Below are 18,232 nucleotides of genomic sequence, written 5' to 3' on the forward strand. Positions count from 1 at the left end.
CCCAGTTTTGCCTTTAACCAATTCAAATCGTTAACACAAGTTGGGTCACTGAAACTGCCAACCCAGAAAATGTCCCAAAATACTGTTCCTTTGGTATGCTTGACCAGTTTTGGCAAAAATGCACTAGTGCTCCCCAGGGTGACACACTAGGGCGTATGAAGCCCTTGTCTAGTAGCTCCTGTAACTGAACTTTCAACTCTCTCAGTTCAGTAATTTAGTGTTTAACGGCTTATTTCTTTGAAATGTACATATCACTTTATAGTGGAAAAATAGGTCCCACACACCCCTTTCATGTAATTTAGTGTTTAACGGCTTGTTAGGGTTAAATTCTTACTATAAGATAATTTATCTCATGGACCTTTTTTTGGTTTCAGTTTTTGTGTCTTACTTTTACCTATCCATACGATCAGTTTGTAGCCACTGTTTAGCCACACTTCCTTCATGGAAGTTGTTCCTTTATGTCGTATCTTTATTTTCCCTTTTGAATCATGTCAATTTGAATTTTAGAACTCAAGTTATGGTCAAATAACCATAACTGACTCATTTCTAGATTCAGGTTCCATAACTGGGCAGCTTTTGAACTTAGAGTTTACCTAATTAATGGAATATGTTACAGTCACTTTTAGCCATAGTGATCTTCATAGAAATTGTTGTCCTATGTCTTATGATCATTGAGAAATTTGTATCACAATTTTTCAAGTTTTATGAAATTATTTATGGCCAATTAATTGGGCTGGACTCCTATAATCTATGCCAACAAACCTTCAGTTCAGGTCAGTAACTGCGAGTGACTTTTTGAGGTTCTTAAATTCATAATTTGAGAAAGGTTTCTGAAACAAAGTTGTAACCCTATTTCTTAGGTTTCTGTAAAAGTATGTCTCATCTCAATTGGATTTTTCTAGTGGGAGACATGACTAAAAGACTGTTCTAGGGTCAAATGAAGTTTGGTCATATTCCAGGTTTGATGTATTGACTTGTTCTAACAATTTGACCTAGTTCTCTTGATTTTTGGGTTTTGGTCAAAATTTCAATTTTGTAGTCCTATGTCTTGTGGACATTTTGCCACTAGTTTCATTTCATTTGGGTTCTTGTAGACCAAGTTATGGTCATTTTGCCAAAACTGGTTGGGTAAGTTTGTGTCTAGCAGTTTCTGGGCAACACAGGTCTGGACAATTTTGTGACCCAATTTGGGCCAGCAATTTGGTTTGGTTTTTGACATTTCTGGGTTCAGTGGTCTTCATGAAAATTGTAGCCCTATATCTAAGCTTTCCAATGGTATTAAATTCAGGTCATTTGGACTTATTTTGAGTGAATTATAGCCAAAAGACTAATTGCTGTTCATATGGTCAAATTCTGGATTCACATTTTAGGCAATCCGGATTTGATCACTTTCTAGGTCACTTTCTAGGTAGAATTTTGGCATGACCTCTGCATAAAAATTAGTCTATTATAGGTCATATTTCACCTCTAATTAGCCTCATACCAATTAGGGTCACACAATTTCATTTATAGCCTAAAATGTATACTGCCCTCAACAAACACAACCTGTACAAAATAGGACTCCCAATAATTCATTTCTCCTCCAACTTCCTTACTTCAATTTGACATTCAAGGTACTTCTAAATATCATCAACACATCTCAACAATCCCAATTGCATGGTACAATACAAAAATACCAAAGTTAGGTCAAACCCTAACTCACAATTTCAATCTCATAAAATGTCAATGTAAATCAACTTCTAATACTTAGAAATGCATCAACCAACATCATTAAATCACTTTATATACATCATAGTCATAAAAAACCCTCACTTACCATGGGTACCGAAATTTACTCCCTTCATAACTCACTAATTTCTTTTAGTTTCTTATAAATTTCACTTCATTTTAACCTTAACTCAAGGATTAATAAAGGGAGAAAAGAAGATTAGGCACTAACCTCTTGGATGACTTGTTAAACTTAAACTTTTTTTCCTTCTTATCACTATCAATGACTTTCTTATGGAGTGGGCTAAATTTTTAATGAAGGGGACTATGGGTTTTGGTGTGAGAAAGCTTGGGAAATCAAGCTTTAAGAAAACAAAAATAGAGGAGAGAGCTCCCATGGTGGCGGCTCATAGAGAGAGAGAGAGAAGAGGGAGGAAGAAGATGGAGGCTTGGGGTTGGTAGGATTTTGTCTTTTATCTCATATATATATATATATATATATATATATATATATATATATATATATATATATATTTGTACTTTAAATTTTAAATTGTCATAAGCTCTTTTTTTTTCTTTTCTTTTCTTTTCTTTTCTTCTTCTTTTCTTTTCTTCTTATTTTCTCTTCTTCTTCTTTCTAATTAAATTCATAAATTTTAATTTGTGTTAATTATTTTATTCTCTCAATTTTTATTATTTTTGCACTAATTAATTAAATTCTCTAAATTTTATTTTATTTTCTCTAAATTTTCTTTAACATCTTTAATTTTATTTTTTTACCTAAATAAACCTTAAATTTGGTCCCAAATTTATTTCCTATTTTTATTAAATTTTCTTAACATTTATTCCATCAATTTATGCCTCCTCACTATAGTTTAAGTGTAGTTCCAAATATTTTGACTGTCCAAACAGACATTAGTCGTCGGAACAGTAAAATGTACGGACTACCTATGGTGAGGGCGTTACAGCTTCAACCCCTAGAGTGCCTTCCTTTTTCTTGAACACCCATTTGCAACCTACCACTTTTTATCCCTTAGGCAATATTACAAGCTCCCAAGTCTGATTCTTGTGAAGAGATTCAATTCTTCACTCATAGCACCGACCCACTGATCTGCATCTGAACAAGAAATAGCTTCTCTATAATTGCTGGGTTCATGCACATCAACTGTCTCGAGAATCGACAAGGCAAACGCAACTAGATCTGCATATGCACACCTCTACGGTGGTCTAATCTGTCTTCTCTCTCTACCAGTTGCAATGCTATATGGTTCATGTTGCTGTTGCTCAGGTGCATCCTCTTATTGATCAGGATCTTGCACCTCATCCTCTGAATCACTGGACTGAACTGTTGAAGTATCAATATCAAGCTCCACCTGTTCTCTGACACCGTGATCTGATTCTACTATTGACTTCTCCCTCTGACTATCCAATGAAGTAGACTAATTAAATGTCACATCCCTGCTGATAATTAATCCTAGAGACTTTGGATCATTGTAACAAAACCTGTAGCCATTCACTCTAGATGCATACCCTAGAAATATGCATTTTCTTGCCCTCGGCTCAAGCTTACCATCTCTCACATGAGCATAAGAAGGGCAACAAAATACTCTTAGCTGAGAGTAATCAGCGGGTGAACCGGACCAAATCTTAAAAGGAGTTTTGCACTCAATAGCTGTAGATGGAGATCTATTAACCATGAAACAGGCTGTATTAATTGCTTCAGCCCAGAAATCTTTTCCCAATCCTGAATTTGAGAGCATGCTTCGTGCTTTGTCAGAAAGCATTCTGTTCATGCGTTCTACAATACCATTCTATTGTGGTGTCCTTGTACAATTGCGATGTCTCACTATACCTTCATTGCTGCAGAATGCTTCGAACTCACGATTGCAAAATTCCAACCCGTTATCAGTTCTAAGATGCTTGACCTTCTTTTCTGTCTGCTTCTCAATCATCGTCTTCCACTTTACAAAGGTTGAAAATGTCTCATCTTTTGTTTTTAGAAAATACACCCACACCATCCGAGAATAATCATCAATCAACGTCATGAAGTACCTGGCACTGCTCTTAGAAGGGATTTTGTTAGGACACCATAGATCTGAGTGGATATAATCCATCGTTCCTTTGGTCTTGCGCACTACGTTTTTATCGAACTTCACCCTGGTCAATTTGCCAAACACGCAGTATTCACAAAACTCCATACATTCTGTTTTCTGCCCATCCAACAAATCCCGCTTGCTTAACACAAATAATCTTCTTTCGCTCATATGACCAAGAGGCATATACCACAATTGAGTCTGATTCTGATTATTGCTTCCAGATGCTACTGCAGCTTCCCCTGAAACTGTACTGCCCTAAAAAAAATATAATCCTGAAACCAAATTGCTCTTCATGAGTACCATAGTGCCCTTGCACACTTTGAGAACTCCATTCTCTGCATGGTATCTGAATCCATGAGAGCCAAGTGTCCTAAGAGAAATCAGGTTCCTCTTTAGTCCTGGAACATGCCAATACTTTATAGTTTTGACAACACCATCAAACATCCTCAATCCGATGTTACCAATTCCTTCAACAGATAATACACGATCATTGCCCAAAAACACCTTGCCACTCATCTGTTTGTAAGTGACAAACCAGTTTCTGTGTGGACACATGTTATAAGTAACACCAGTATCAAGAATCCAGGAATTTTGTCAATGATCTGAACTCACGAATAAAATTTCTCCAGCACTATCATCACCATCAGAATCAATAAAACTATCAACCACATTCGTAAAACTTTCTGGTCGCTTTCCCTTTTTATTTTTCAACTTGGGACAGTCTCTCCTGTAGTGACCTTTCTCTCTACACTTAAAACAGTTGGCCTTTTTCATTCTTAACTTAGATCTGGCCTTAGATTTCTTCTGCCCGGAAAGAACCCCCCCTTGAATGTGTTCTTCCCCTGCTCAGCAAACCTTCCCCCTCAAATCTTTCACTATTATCTAAAAATTTCTTTTTCAACTCCTTCGATTTTAGAGAATTACTAACATCATCTAGTGAAATACTATCTTTCCCATACAACAGAGTATCAACAAAAGTTTCATAGGAGGGTGGCAAAGAACATAACATAATAAGGGCCTAATCCTCACTATCAATTTCAATATTAATATTTTTCAGATCCATAATGATTGAATTGAATTCATCCAGATGCTCTTTAATGGGCGTACCATCGCTCATTCTCAGATTGTAAAGTATTTTCTTCAGATACAGGCGGTTGGTCAGCGATTTGGCAGAGTATAACTCCTATAATTTCTTCCATGCCGTAGATGCTGAGCTTTCACTGGCAATCTCGCGTAGGATGTTATCAGTTACGCTCATGAAAATCGCACTCAAGGCTCTCTCCTTTAGATCAGCCTTCTCCGCCTCTTTCATACATTTTGGAAAGTTATCCTCGATTGCCTTCCATAGACCTTGTAGGTTCAAGGAAGATTTAATTTTAATCTTCCACAGACTGAAACTTGATCCACCATCAAACTTCTCTATCTCATACTTCGTTGAAGACAACACCATCTGTAAACCCCAAGGTTTTGCGCACAAAGCTCTGATACCAGTTTGTTATAACAAGCACGCAACTCTAAAGCACACACATAAATTACACAGTCACACAGTATTGAAAAGAGAAGGAGAATAACATAGGATTTAACGTGGTTCAACCATAAGGTCTACGTCCACGGGCAAGAAAAGAGAAAAAAAGTTTCACTATGATGAAAAGAGCAAGATACAATCAATCAGAACTCTCAAACTCTAACCCCAGTGTATTTCCCGAATATCTCACAACTCCACCACAAAGGGTAGAATATTACAATATTTATACTGGTTCATACCCTATCTGCCCGTGCCCTCTGCTACCACCACATATCTCACTTTTTATCCCAATCAGATCGTAGCGCGAAACTTTTGAGCCGGGTCACAATTCGGATCCATGAAAAAATATATCCAAAATTCAAGCCACAAAAATAACACCAATCAATTTCATAAAAAGAACCAGCATAAGTGATCCATCAAACACTGCAACATCCATAAAGAGATATTTGTTAACCAAACAAATCTGGTACCTCCATTTCCCCAAACACCTCTTCTCCCAAAGCAAACGACACGATCACATCGCCTCCAACAGCCCCCTTTTGTCGCTTAGGGGCAACCCAATTACAAGCTCGTTCGTAAAAGCGGGACGTTGAGCACTCGAGGATGGCATATCTCATATCATTATGAACCATTCTCCAACACCTACTTCTCAAACTGTAAATCTCAACCAAAGGCGGAATCTCATAAAAGTTAAAATCACTATCTTGCAAATACACTACACTCACCAACTTAAAATCATCAGTAGTGGAATCAAAACCAAACCCAAGTGAGTGTATATAGGGTCCATGTGAGGCAAACGTAACATTAGGACCAGGAATGGCAATAATCTTTCTAACACTAGGGTTCCATAAAGCAGCCCTATCAGTGTATTTGCCATAAACATCATCGGATAGACAAAAGACCCCATTATAAGTACTCACTATATTAGCAAAACGCTTTAAGCCTTTAAACGCTTTAATCCGATGGACATTTTTCATTCTATCCTTTTGATGCGTCTGCTCTGTTCCATTGAGCCATGGATCTCTGGCTTTGAAAAAATCTTGGGCCTCGATAAGAGGTTCTTTGAGAAGTCACAAGCCCATCCTGTTTAACTAATTGGACATTTGAGTCTTATCATTTTAATTTGATTCTATTTTCAAATTTCTTTTGCTGATTTTAAAAATATAATGGAATTTAGTTCTTTACCCTTATGAAAAGAAATTGAATAAGAAAAATAAAGAGAAAAGAAATGAGAGTAAATCTAATCTCTCCCATAAAATATTAAAATACGATAGAAACAATTTTTTTTGAAAAAAAAATTATTATACTCTCATTTATGTTTAAAGATATTTAATAAATATAATATAAGTAATACATTTATTCTCCTATTTTTCTTTTTTCTACTCTATTTAGAATAAAAGAAAATTTAAAAGTTGATATTAAAATCTAATGCTAGAACTAAATTTGCAATCACAAAAACTCGATAAATGCTCCATTAAGCTTATGTACGATAGAGCCACAACCACTACTAGTTCTGGTCCACACTAGCACATGAAGACCATTGATTTGAACATCCAGTTGCTGGAATTTGATACAATGTGTGCAGGAGAATCATGCTCCCCAAGACACCATTTGCTTCATTCTGTAGAAATTGACTCTCCCTGTGCTTCTTCCTTTGATTCTTCATTTGCTTTATCAATTACTATCCGCGAATTAGAACTAGGTGCAACCTCCTCTAAGATTTCATTTGCTTCGTTCAGTATCATAGGATTGTTGGCATTCTTCTTCCCTTCACTAATCTTCTGCAAGTCCTTGTCTACGCCATCAGGAGAAGAAGAAGGCTCCTTTGAAACTCCATTTGTGCCATCATCCTCCGAAGCTTCCTCCTCTGCAAATTCATTTGCTTCATCGAGTAAAACAAGACTCTCCACTAAAGTGTCCAAATAAAAGGAGCCTGTATTGCCCAAAATTTCTGAAGCCGAGATTTCTTCTGTCTTTGGATCATAGAAAACTAGCTCTCCATCCACTTTTGCCAGTAGAACCTTACCATTTTGCCTAAATGCAACTAACCTTCGTATCCATTCCAAATGTGAAATATTGAAAAGTTTGGTCCAAGATCCTGGAACACCATATTTTTTCATCATCCAAACTGAAAAACACCTTTCCGTAGTAAATTTCATAAAAGGAACCAGCAAAAGTGATCCATCAAACACAGCAATATCCATAAAGATATATTTCTTAACCAGACAATCTGGTACCTCCATTTCTCGAAACACCTCTTCTCCCAAAGCAAAGGACACAATCACTTCGCTTAGACCATCCTCCTTAGTGGCAACCCAATGACAAGCTCCATTCAGAAAAGCAGACGTTGAGCCCTCGTGCATGACATATTTCAGATTATTATCAACCTTTCTCCAACCCCTACTTCTCAAACTGTAAATCTCAACCAAAGGCGGAAACTCATTATAGTTAAGAGTACTATCTTTCAAATACACTACTCTCACCAACTTATAATCATCAGTAGTGGAATCAAAACCAAACCCAAGTGAGTGAATAAAGGGTGCTTTTGAGGTATAGTTAACTTTAGGAAAATGAATTTTAACAATCTTTCTAACACTAGGGTTCCACAAAGCAGCTCTGTAAGTATTAATGCCACCAACATTATCAGATAGACAAAAGACCCCATTACAAGAACCCACTATATTAACAAAACGGTTAACGCCTTTAAATGGGCAGTCAAGTTCCTCGACAGGGTTTTCGGGGAAACCCTCATCTGGGTATAGAAAATAACGCTCATTATCTGACTCTGTGTCTAGTTCTGCGGTAGTGCTGTACCTAAAGATAAGTAGGCCACTGTTTCTTGGAGCGGTTTTCTCGAGATGGTGGGCTATGAAAGAAGGGTTGGTGATTAAAGAGTACCAAGATTTGGAAACGCACCTGCATTTGAGGAGTGATTTCACAGGCAATCTTGACAAAATTTCAGTAAGCAACTTTTGAGAAAGACGATCGGACATTTTTTCTTTTTTCTCAAGATGTGACATTTTGCTTCTTGTTCTTCTTGTTGCGTCTGCTTTGTTTTATGGAGCTATGGATCTCCTGGCTTTGAAACAATTGCAGAGCCTTAAGGCAGGCGCATTTAGTTTAACGAATGGAAATAAGGAAAATGAAATTTGGCGGGAACAGTTACCGTTGAGCTGGCAATGGGGTTAGGTACTTTTTGTATGATAAAAAAATGGAAGATCTTTCTTTGTATATTTTTAATACTTTTTGTATGATAAAAAAATATAAGATTATTATTTTGTAATTGTATTTTAGTGAAAGTAATTATTAAAATTAATTATATTTTTAATTTATCAGTTAAATTAAAATAATTAATTTTTTGATAAAATTACTTTAAAACACTTTTAAATGTTTAAGTATTTGATTAAAAGATATTTATATTTTTTATTTGATTAAACAATAGTTTAAAATAAATAGATAACTTATAAATAAGATATCATTACTTATGACTTCTAACTCATTTTAAGTACTTTTTTTTAATTTATAAATTAAATCAAATGTTAATTTACACATAATTTTCTATTTATAAATAGCTTTGACCAACGTATAAGTTAAACTAAACATTCTCTTATTTTTAATTAATTAAAATATTTACAAAAAGTATCAATTTTTTCATTGGTTAATAGATTTTAATTCCAATAAAATTATTATTTAATTTTTTTATTTTAATGAAAATGTTTAGTAAGTTCTTATATTTTAAAAAATACATTAGTTAATCTTATTATTTAGTTCTATTAAAACTTTAGCTCTTCCCTTTTTTTTTATATTTAAAATTTTCAGATTTTCTCTTCTTTTTTCTCTTATCTCTGCTTTATTTTTCTCCCTCCATGCTTATTTCTCTCTGCAACCACACTTTTTTTTTCTCTCATTTTATCTTTATTTTTCATCTTTTGATAAATGCTACAAGCTTTCTGCTTTCTACATAAAAAGATTAATAAGTTGTCTTAGATCTCCAAGGAATAAAGGCAATAATACAGAAAAATTATTTTTCAATAGAAAAAGCATAAAAAAAATGTCCAAAGAATTGAATGAAAATATTTAAATAATTAAAAAAAACACATGTGAATTTAGTCTCCACACAGCTTTTCATTTTCATTTATAAATATATTTTTCATAATATTCTGCTTTTTAAAAGATATAGTCTAACTAATTAATTTTACTAAAATAGAGAGATTATATAGTAATTTAATTGGTATTAAAATTCATTAACTAATAGAAAATTTAAGAAAAGTTTTCCAAAGAGAACGCATTTATTCATATATGCAAGTATCTATGCATGCAATTATTAGGACCTAAATATGTACGATACTGCTACTTCTGGTCGAAACTAGCATAAGAAGACCATTTGCTTCATTGTGTAGAAATGGACTCTCCCTGTGCTTCTTCCTTTGATTCTCCATTTGCTTCATCAATTACAATCTATGAATTAGAACTAGAAGCAACCTCCTCCAAGATTTCACTTGTGCCATTATCCTCAGAAGCTTCCACTTCTGTAAATTCATCTGTTTCATTGAGTAAAACAAGACTCTCCACAAAAGTATCCAAATAAAAGGAGTGTGCATTGCCCCGAATTTTTGTATCAAAGATTTCTTCTGTCTTTGGATCATAGCAAACTAGGTGTCCAAATAATTTTGCCAATAGAACCTTACCACTTTGCCTAAATGCAACTAACTTTCTTATCCATTTGAAAAAAAATACTGGAGCTCAGATAAGAGGTTGCTGGAAAGTCGCAAGCCCATCCAGTTTAACCAATTGGACATTTCAGTGTCATCCTTTTAATTTGATTATATTTTCAAATTTCTTTTATTGATTTTAAAAATATAATGGAATTTAGTTCTTTTCCCTTATGAAAAGAATTTGAATAAGAAAAATAAAATGGGAGAAAAATAATTGATACAACTTGCTTGTCTTTTGGATCACTACTAACCCAAAGGCAACGCTATGATTATATTTGTCCTTAAAGACGCAGTAAGCTACGTTACCTTGGAATTGATTTCCAATGCCAAAATGAGCCATCAATAGCCAAACAAAAGTAACAAGTTCTCCACCTTCGATCATGGGAAGTTGCAGTGCAATGATTTGCAGCATACGACATCATCTCCACCCACACACTGCTCAGTATCTTCCATTTCTGTTCTTTCAATTTTTTCAGCTCTTTGGCTAACATACATGCAGTGAACAACACAGATTTGCTTCCATCTACCTTCACTTCTGTTGCCTTAAACTCTGTATTCACTTCAGGAATCATTTGACATGCTTTCTTTAGTTTATATGATCTTATGCCTTTCTTTCTAAAAAATCTTTCAGCATCAGCACAGGTATCTCTAAACCTTACCTTACAAATTCCTGCCACAGTAGCCATCATTGTCGACTGCATAATTAAAAGATACAGCATGTAATCTGACAAAATTTTACTGAATTCTTTTTCATTACTCTTATTTTCTCTCCTTTTTATCATTGATCAAGAGCTCAGTTGCAATGTGCCACATCAGGATGCTCTCGTCATAAGGGACAGCAAGAACATAAGATATTAACTCGTCACTCCTTTGTTTATCCAAACCATCATTTTGAAGAACCCAGTCACCTCTAGCCGAACATATTTTCCTGACAGTTTCTGCATCATTTATCAACCGAGATCTCTTTTGCAGCTCACCGAAAATATATTCCCAGAGCTCCATTGTCAGTGGCTCGCTGGAAACATATGTCATCTCATCCAGAAAATCCTTGAGGCCCACAAGATCAATGAGTCGATCCTTGAAAGCATTCAGGCACTGGATGGCTTTATCAATGCACGAAAACCGAGTGACCTTTGTAGGTCTAGTCTTTATGCACTGACAGAAATTGTTGGTGATGCCACATTGATGAAAACTTTTATCAATTCCCAAATAGGAATGATTGAGATTATATATTTTTGAGGATTTAACTCAAAGAAAGCGAATCCATTTCTCAATAGAAAATGCATAAAAATAATGTTTAGAGAATTGAATGAAAATACTTGAATTGTTAAAAAAAATTAAATTTAGTATTCATATAGCAAAATTTTCATTTTCATTCCGAAATATGTTTTCATAATATTGTATTTTTAAAAGGATATAGCCCAATAAATTAATTTTATTCAAATAGAGAGATTATATAGTAATTTGACTAGTATTAAAATTCACTAACTAATAAAAAATTTGACAAAAATTTTACAGACTGATACATTTATTCATATATGCAAGTATCCATACATGCAATTATCAGGACTAGAATATGTACGATACTGCTACTTCTGGTCGAAACTAGCACAAGAGACCATTTGCTTCATTGCTTCATCAATTACTAGCTGTGAATTAGAACTAGAAGCAACATCCTCCAAGATTTCATTTGTGCTATTATCCTCAGAAGCTTCCACTTCAGTAAATTCATTTGTTTCATCGAGTAAAACAAGACTCTCCACAAAAGTATCCAAATAAAAGGAGTGTGCATCGCCCCAAATTTTTGTATCAAAGATTTCTTCTGTCTTTGGATCATAGAAAACTAGGTTTCCAAATGATTTTGCCAATAGAACCTTACCACTTTGCCTAAATGCAACTAACTTTCGTATCCATTTCAAATGTGAAATATCGAAAAGTTTGGTCCAAGATCCTGGAATGCCATATTCTTTCATCATCCAAACTGTAAAATAGCCTTCTCCTGTCAATTTAATAGAAGCAACCAGCAAAAGTGATCCATCAAAAACTGCAACATCCATAAAGTGATATTTCATAACCAAACAATCTGGTACCTCCATTTCCCCAAACACCTCTTCTCCCAAAGAAAACGACACAATCACATCCCGTACACCTGGCCCATTGCCTCGCTTGGTGGCAACCCAATGACAAGCTCCATTCAGAAAAGCAGACGATGAGCGCGCAGTGATGAAATATTTCAGATCTTTTTTAACCTTTCTCCAACCCCTACTTCTCAAACTGTATATCTCAACAAAAGGCCGAATCTCATCAAAGATAAAATGCGAATACACTATTCTCACAAGCTTATAATCATCAGTAGTGGAATCAAAGCCAAACCCAAGTGAGGGTATATAGGGTCCATATGAGGTAAACGTAAAATTAGGACAAGGAATGTTAACAATCTTTCTAACACTAGGGTTCCATAAAAAAGCTTTCTCAGCGTATTTGCCATAAACATCATCAGATAGACAAAAAACCCCATTGCAAGAACCCACTATATTAACAAAACGCTTTATGCCTTTAAATGGGCAATCAAGTTCTTCAACAGGGTTTGCAGGGAAAGACTCATCTGGGTACAGCAAATAACGCACATTTTCTTTAAATGGCCAAACAAGTTCTCTGGTGCTGTAACTAAAGAAAAGTAGGCCACTGTTCCTTGCAGCGGTTTTCTTGAGATGTTGGGCTATGAAAGAAGGGTCGGCGATCAAAGAGTACCAGGTCTTGGAAACGCATCTGCATTTGAGGAGTGATTTAACTGGCAATCTTGACAAAACTTCCGCGAGCAATTCTTGAGGAAGATGATCAGACATTTTTCTTTTTGTTCTTCTTGATGCGTCTGCTCTGTTTTATTGAGCTATGGATCTACTGGCTTTGAAAAAAATACTGGGCCTCAGATAAGAGGTTGCTGAGAAGTAGCAAGCTCATTCAGTTTATCGAATTGGCGGGAACAGTTTATTGAGCTAGAGCGTCGAGCTGGCAATGTAGTTAGGCACCAGCTGTCTGTTTCTTTGTATATAAACAATAGACGATCCTGGAATAGAGGCAGTTACTCTTTCGTTCTACACAAAATTTTTCGTCTTCAAATCCAAATCTATTTTCAAATTTCTTTTGCTGATTTTAAAATATTATAGAATTTAGCATCCAGCAAGTCATCAACAACATAAAGAACTTCTTTCAGCTCTATGAGCCAGTCCTTGACCTCATTACTCAAGGCAGACTTCTCCTCTGCATCAAGAAGAACAGCATGGATTGAGGAGACTCCTTTCTTGACTTTCTCGAGTTCATTCTTGACACCCCACAACAGCCAAATCTCTTGGAGAAAGATAGAATCCAGTTTGTTAATGATGTCTCCAGCTCATCATTTTATACACACACACACATATATATATATATATATATCAAGTGATATAAATTTATGTCAAAGTATACGTACTTCTTCTATTACGTATATAATAAATAAAATACATTAATCTTATTTTATGATGTAAATGATTTTTTTTTTAACTCAAAAGTTTTTGTAATTAAATTTATTATTTACAAATATCATATTATTTTTTAATAAAAATAAAAATAATAATATTTTTATTCAATCTTGAAAGAATTTCTGTAATCACATCTTGAGGAAGATGATCTGACATTTTTCTATTTGTTCCTCTTGCTGCGTCTGATATGTTTTCTGGGTGACGTGACACAAAACAAAGCTACGGATAATAATGGGCTCGATCCAGTTTGAGGCCTGTCTTTAAAAGCTCTGTTCAGATGAATTTTATTATTATTAACTATTTATCAATGAAAATTATTCATTTATTATAATATTATCAAAATATATTTAAATTATATTATAATATAATTTAATTTTAAAATTAAATACACAAGTATTTTATATACAAATATTTTATTAAAATTAATAAAAAAATAATTTTTAAATTTATTAAAATTAATGTAAATAATTTATTTAAATTATCAGAGAAAAATAAAATTTTTAAAGTGAATATAATAACAAATACTAATAAAAATTTATAGTGTAATTATAAAATTAAATGAGTTCATACTAACTAATACACTATTTTCAATTGAAATTGCCATCTCCTTTCCACGCTTCCAAATTCTCTAGGTTTTTCAAATGATCCAAAGCTATCTTCCGGGAGCTGGTTTTCATCAATATCGGTGAAGACATTGTTAGAGTTTGATGGGGAATTAGCAACAGAAAGCTTCCATGACATTGAGATCCCATTGGAGCTTCTTGAACATGGTGGATTTGAGACCCCATTGTCGACCTGATTGAAAATGATTCTTATGGTTTGTGCACATCTTGCTGCACTACTTGCAGTTTTTGTCAAATGAATAATTAAAAAAATCAATGTGGAAAAGCATATTTCTATTGTTCCACAGGAGCTAGTTAGTGCATATTAGGTAAAACGCATTTACTTTTTTTCTTAAAATTATTACAAAATTTAACTCTGTTTGGTGATCACTTATAATGTATCGTTTAGTATTTTAATTTAATCAAAACATTACCGACATGTTGAGAATGTGTTTTATGAAATGTTACTCTTATAATTTTTAGAGGTTTAGAGACTATTTTGACTATGGTAGAAAAGATAATACCGCTATTTTTACATTTAACAGCTAATCAAACAGTTATTTTTATTGAATATTTCTGTTTTAAATTATTATATAAATAATTAACCACTAACCATTAATATCTAACAACTTATAGCTATTAAAATAATTAAAAATTACTAAAATAGTTAATATTGGTGAATTCAAAAGATAATGAAACCCAAAATATGCTTAACATAATATGCAAAAAAAGTATCTGGTTGTGCATAAAAAATGCGAATAATTATTTAAAGTTGAATTCAATAACTTGTATAATTCAACTTAAAATTGATTTATTTAAATTAATTAAAATAATGTTATTTTAATTTAAAATTATTTTTTTAAAATTAATGTTTTAATTTAAAAACAAACTCAAAATCACATATTGATTCAAATATTATTTAATTTTTTATTGTGATGATACTTTTTTTTAAAAATTAATTCCTTGCCTTCAAAATTAACAAAATTTGTAGAATATTAGAATAATTAACTCAATAAACAATTATCAATTAAAAAGTAAATTTAGAATAATAAAATAATGATTTTAATATATTGAAATATTATGTACTAAAATATATACAGTGACTATGGAGGGACGGAATGTGAGGCTTCTTTCTCTTTTCAATTGTCATTCAATAACTATGAGACAATGGCAATGGTAAGGGCCAAGATTTATCATTTTAATTAAGTTTAATGGAAGAAAAAATAATAATTTTTTTAGCAATGTTAATTTAATTTCAAAAATTTATTTTATTGATAATTAACTATTAAAATTAATTCACATTATGTTTTTAACGGTTTATCTCTCCAATTTTAACAATTGATTTCTCTAATTTCAAATTGTAGTTATAATTATTATTGCAGTCCATGAAAATTTATTGTGGATATGAACTTGCAAAACAGAAAATAAATGGGTCATAAGTTCACCAGGTATAGACCCGGTAAGGATCATCCGACGCTTAAGTTAGAGTTAATATGAGTGAATAGTATATTGGATTGATTAAGGAGAAAGAACATACTTCTATTAATTAATCGAATTGATTGAATGGCCTGGGTCACATTGAATATTTTCTTATGTAGTTTAATTATAAATTTAAATTGATTTAAAGTTTAATTCACTGATTCATCAATTCGATTAATAGATTTAATTTGTATTTAATAATTATTAAAAAAAAATCAAAAAATTTCAATTTCTTTTACCACTATACCTTTTAAGTATCATAAATTTGTTCCTAATCTATTAATCTAGAATTAGCAAGGCAATTTTTAAATGAGAAAATTATAAAAAAGCGTCATGTGATTTTACCTTATTTTCGCTTCAAGGTCTATGGTTCACTTTGTGATAAAGAGGCACTTTATGGTTTCGCACTATTATCAAAATGTAACTTTTCGTCTCTCTTCCGTTAGTTGCTATTGATGTAGACATTATTAACCGACATGGACATCTTTTAGTGGTTGATATAGATTAAAATAATATTATTTTAATTTTTAAAATTTTAATATCATTTTTTTAATATTTTCATGTTAAAAAAAAAAATACGTGATCTTATTTAGCCTAGCCAAAGAGGAAATTGAGAAAAGTTTATTCTCCTCAAATAACATTCTCATCCAAATTATGAGTGAATAATCTCAATTGTGTGAAATTGATCAAGGGTTAGAGATTGAATTAGTTGTTCAAACAACTTTTAATCTTTTTCTTTTCTTTTCTTAATTTTTATTCATTTATAAATAAAATAAATTTATTAAATAATATTATTTTAATCCACGTCAACCCTTAAAAGCCGTTTACGTCAATCATTATTATCCACGTCAATAGCAACTAATGGAAGAGAGACGGAAAGTTACGTTTTGATATCGGTGCAAAACTATAGAGTACCACTTTGTCATAAAGTGAACCACAAATCTTAATGTAAAAATGAGTGAAACCACACGGTATTTTTTGATAATTTCTCCTAATATAGAAATTAAATATAAAAGAAACGTGTTTAGACTTATATAAGAAACACCATTTGTTAAAACAAAAAGAAAAGAGTCATCCTATGATATTTTTGGAAAACCCCTCTAGTGGTTTGGAATGGATTTCACAATGGCTGACTGATCCACAATCAAAAATAATTAATAAACCATTGAAATAAAATTCTGAGATCAAAAAAAGGGTTATTGTTAATGGGTTAAAGCTTCTATCCTCCCATTAACACGCCACTCTTATCATTACCAAACCTTATAAGGACACGTTCGCCACTTTATCATCAGGAAACTGAACAAACGCACTTTATCCTGATTATTTATTGGGTGTTACTCAATTTGAAGGAATTTTTATCTGTTACAATTGTTATATAAATTAATTATATTTATTTATTGTAATGAAATTCATACGAGACTTATTATTGTTAATGATTATAGTGAAATTGTTATATATATATTTATTTTATTGCATAATTTTTAATTTCAAGAGAGTGTTGATTAAATTATTCATCTTTTTTTTTTCGATATAAGATATTTAATCCTAAAACTCTCCTTTAAATGCAACGACATAATTATTATCTGATAATTAATTGATATTTAACTCAATACGAGTTACTTTATGTATCAAAATAATTAGTCAAGTCAATATTACGACTCTTTCACTTATATTTACTCTTTAAATTTGCTATTTTCTCAATATGTAATATCTAATTCTAATAGATACAATTGTTATACATACAATAAATACACTTTAATCGTTAATCAATGATGATAATATAACTCTTGGACCATTGGACAAAAAACGTTTGTGTTTTAAAATTTTCCAAAGCCACATGGATTTTAACTAGAAGTTCATCAATTATTTTTTTAAATAAATAAATAACAGAATTTATAATATAATTCATATATTAAATTTCAAATATCATAATAAAACTATTTTATAATGATGCCATTAACAATTTTAACTATTGACTCAATTTCAAATTCATGATATTAATTTTTCGTGAAAAAATTTTAATGATATTATTATATTTTTATGTTGATTGAAGTTTATATTCACACTACAACCATTATTAAGAGTTAAAAATTATTTAATACATTTAATCAACTTTAAATCCCTCAATTTGGTTCATGAATATATATTTGGTTCGATAAATTTACAGAGAAAGAAAAGTGGGGTTGGCAGGATTCAAGTCTCCCAGTGAGTGTGAATGTTCAACAGATAATAATTGATTCCAATTTTCCTTTCACATACATCTTTAAAATGATACTTCTATCCATTTCCAGTATTCTAACAAGTAATTTTTGTTTGAAAAAAATCCAAATTCTCTGCAATTAATCTATAGAGATGTTTCCATTTCTTTGGATTGTTCTTCTTCTCAACTGTTTGATAAGAGGAGAATTCTTTTTTTGTGCACAAGCTCAGCTTGTGGACTGCCATACTTCTGACAGAGAAGCTCTTCTTGATTTTATAAATGGTCTTGAAAATTCTGAGAAACAACTCTCTTCATGGAAAGGAAGCAACTGCTGTCAATGGTTTGGAATAGCTTGTGACAATATCACTGGTGCTGTAACCAAAGTTGATC

At 32.4% G+C, this 18,232-nt stretch overlaps 2 protein-coding genes across 2 annotated transcripts; both read right to left on the minus strand.

Annotated features, from left to right (window-relative positions):
• Window positions 1-6,944: 6,944 nt before the first annotated feature.
• On the minus strand, window positions 6,945-8,321 carry LOC131181981 (F-box protein CPR1-like). The gene has a single exon (XM_058150594.1). The coding sequence runs from the start codon at window positions 8,319-8,321 to the stop codon at window positions 6,945-6,947; it is 1,377 nt and encodes a 458-aa protein (XP_058006577.1).
• A 1,465-nt stretch (window positions 8,322-9,786) lies between these two features.
• LOC131182466 (F-box protein CPR1-like) lies at window positions 9,787-12,892 on the minus strand. Its single transcript, XM_058152017.1, has 2 exons — window positions 11,756-12,892; window positions 9,787-9,810 (listed from the first exon to the last, which is right to left on the minus strand). Exons 1-2 carry the CDS (start codon window positions 12,887-12,889, stop codon window positions 9,787-9,789), a joined length of 1,158 nt encoding a protein of 385 aa, XP_058008000.1. The 5' UTR covers window positions 12,890-12,892.
• Window positions 12,893-18,232: the final 5,340 nt, after the last annotated feature.

Source organism: Hevea brasiliensis, chromosome 8, assembly GCF_030052815.1.
Source record: "Hevea brasiliensis isolate MT/VB/25A 57/8 chromosome 8, ASM3005281v1, whole genome shotgun sequence".
Taxonomy (NCBI): Eukaryota; Viridiplantae; Streptophyta; class Magnoliopsida; order Malpighiales; family Euphorbiaceae; genus Hevea; species Hevea brasiliensis.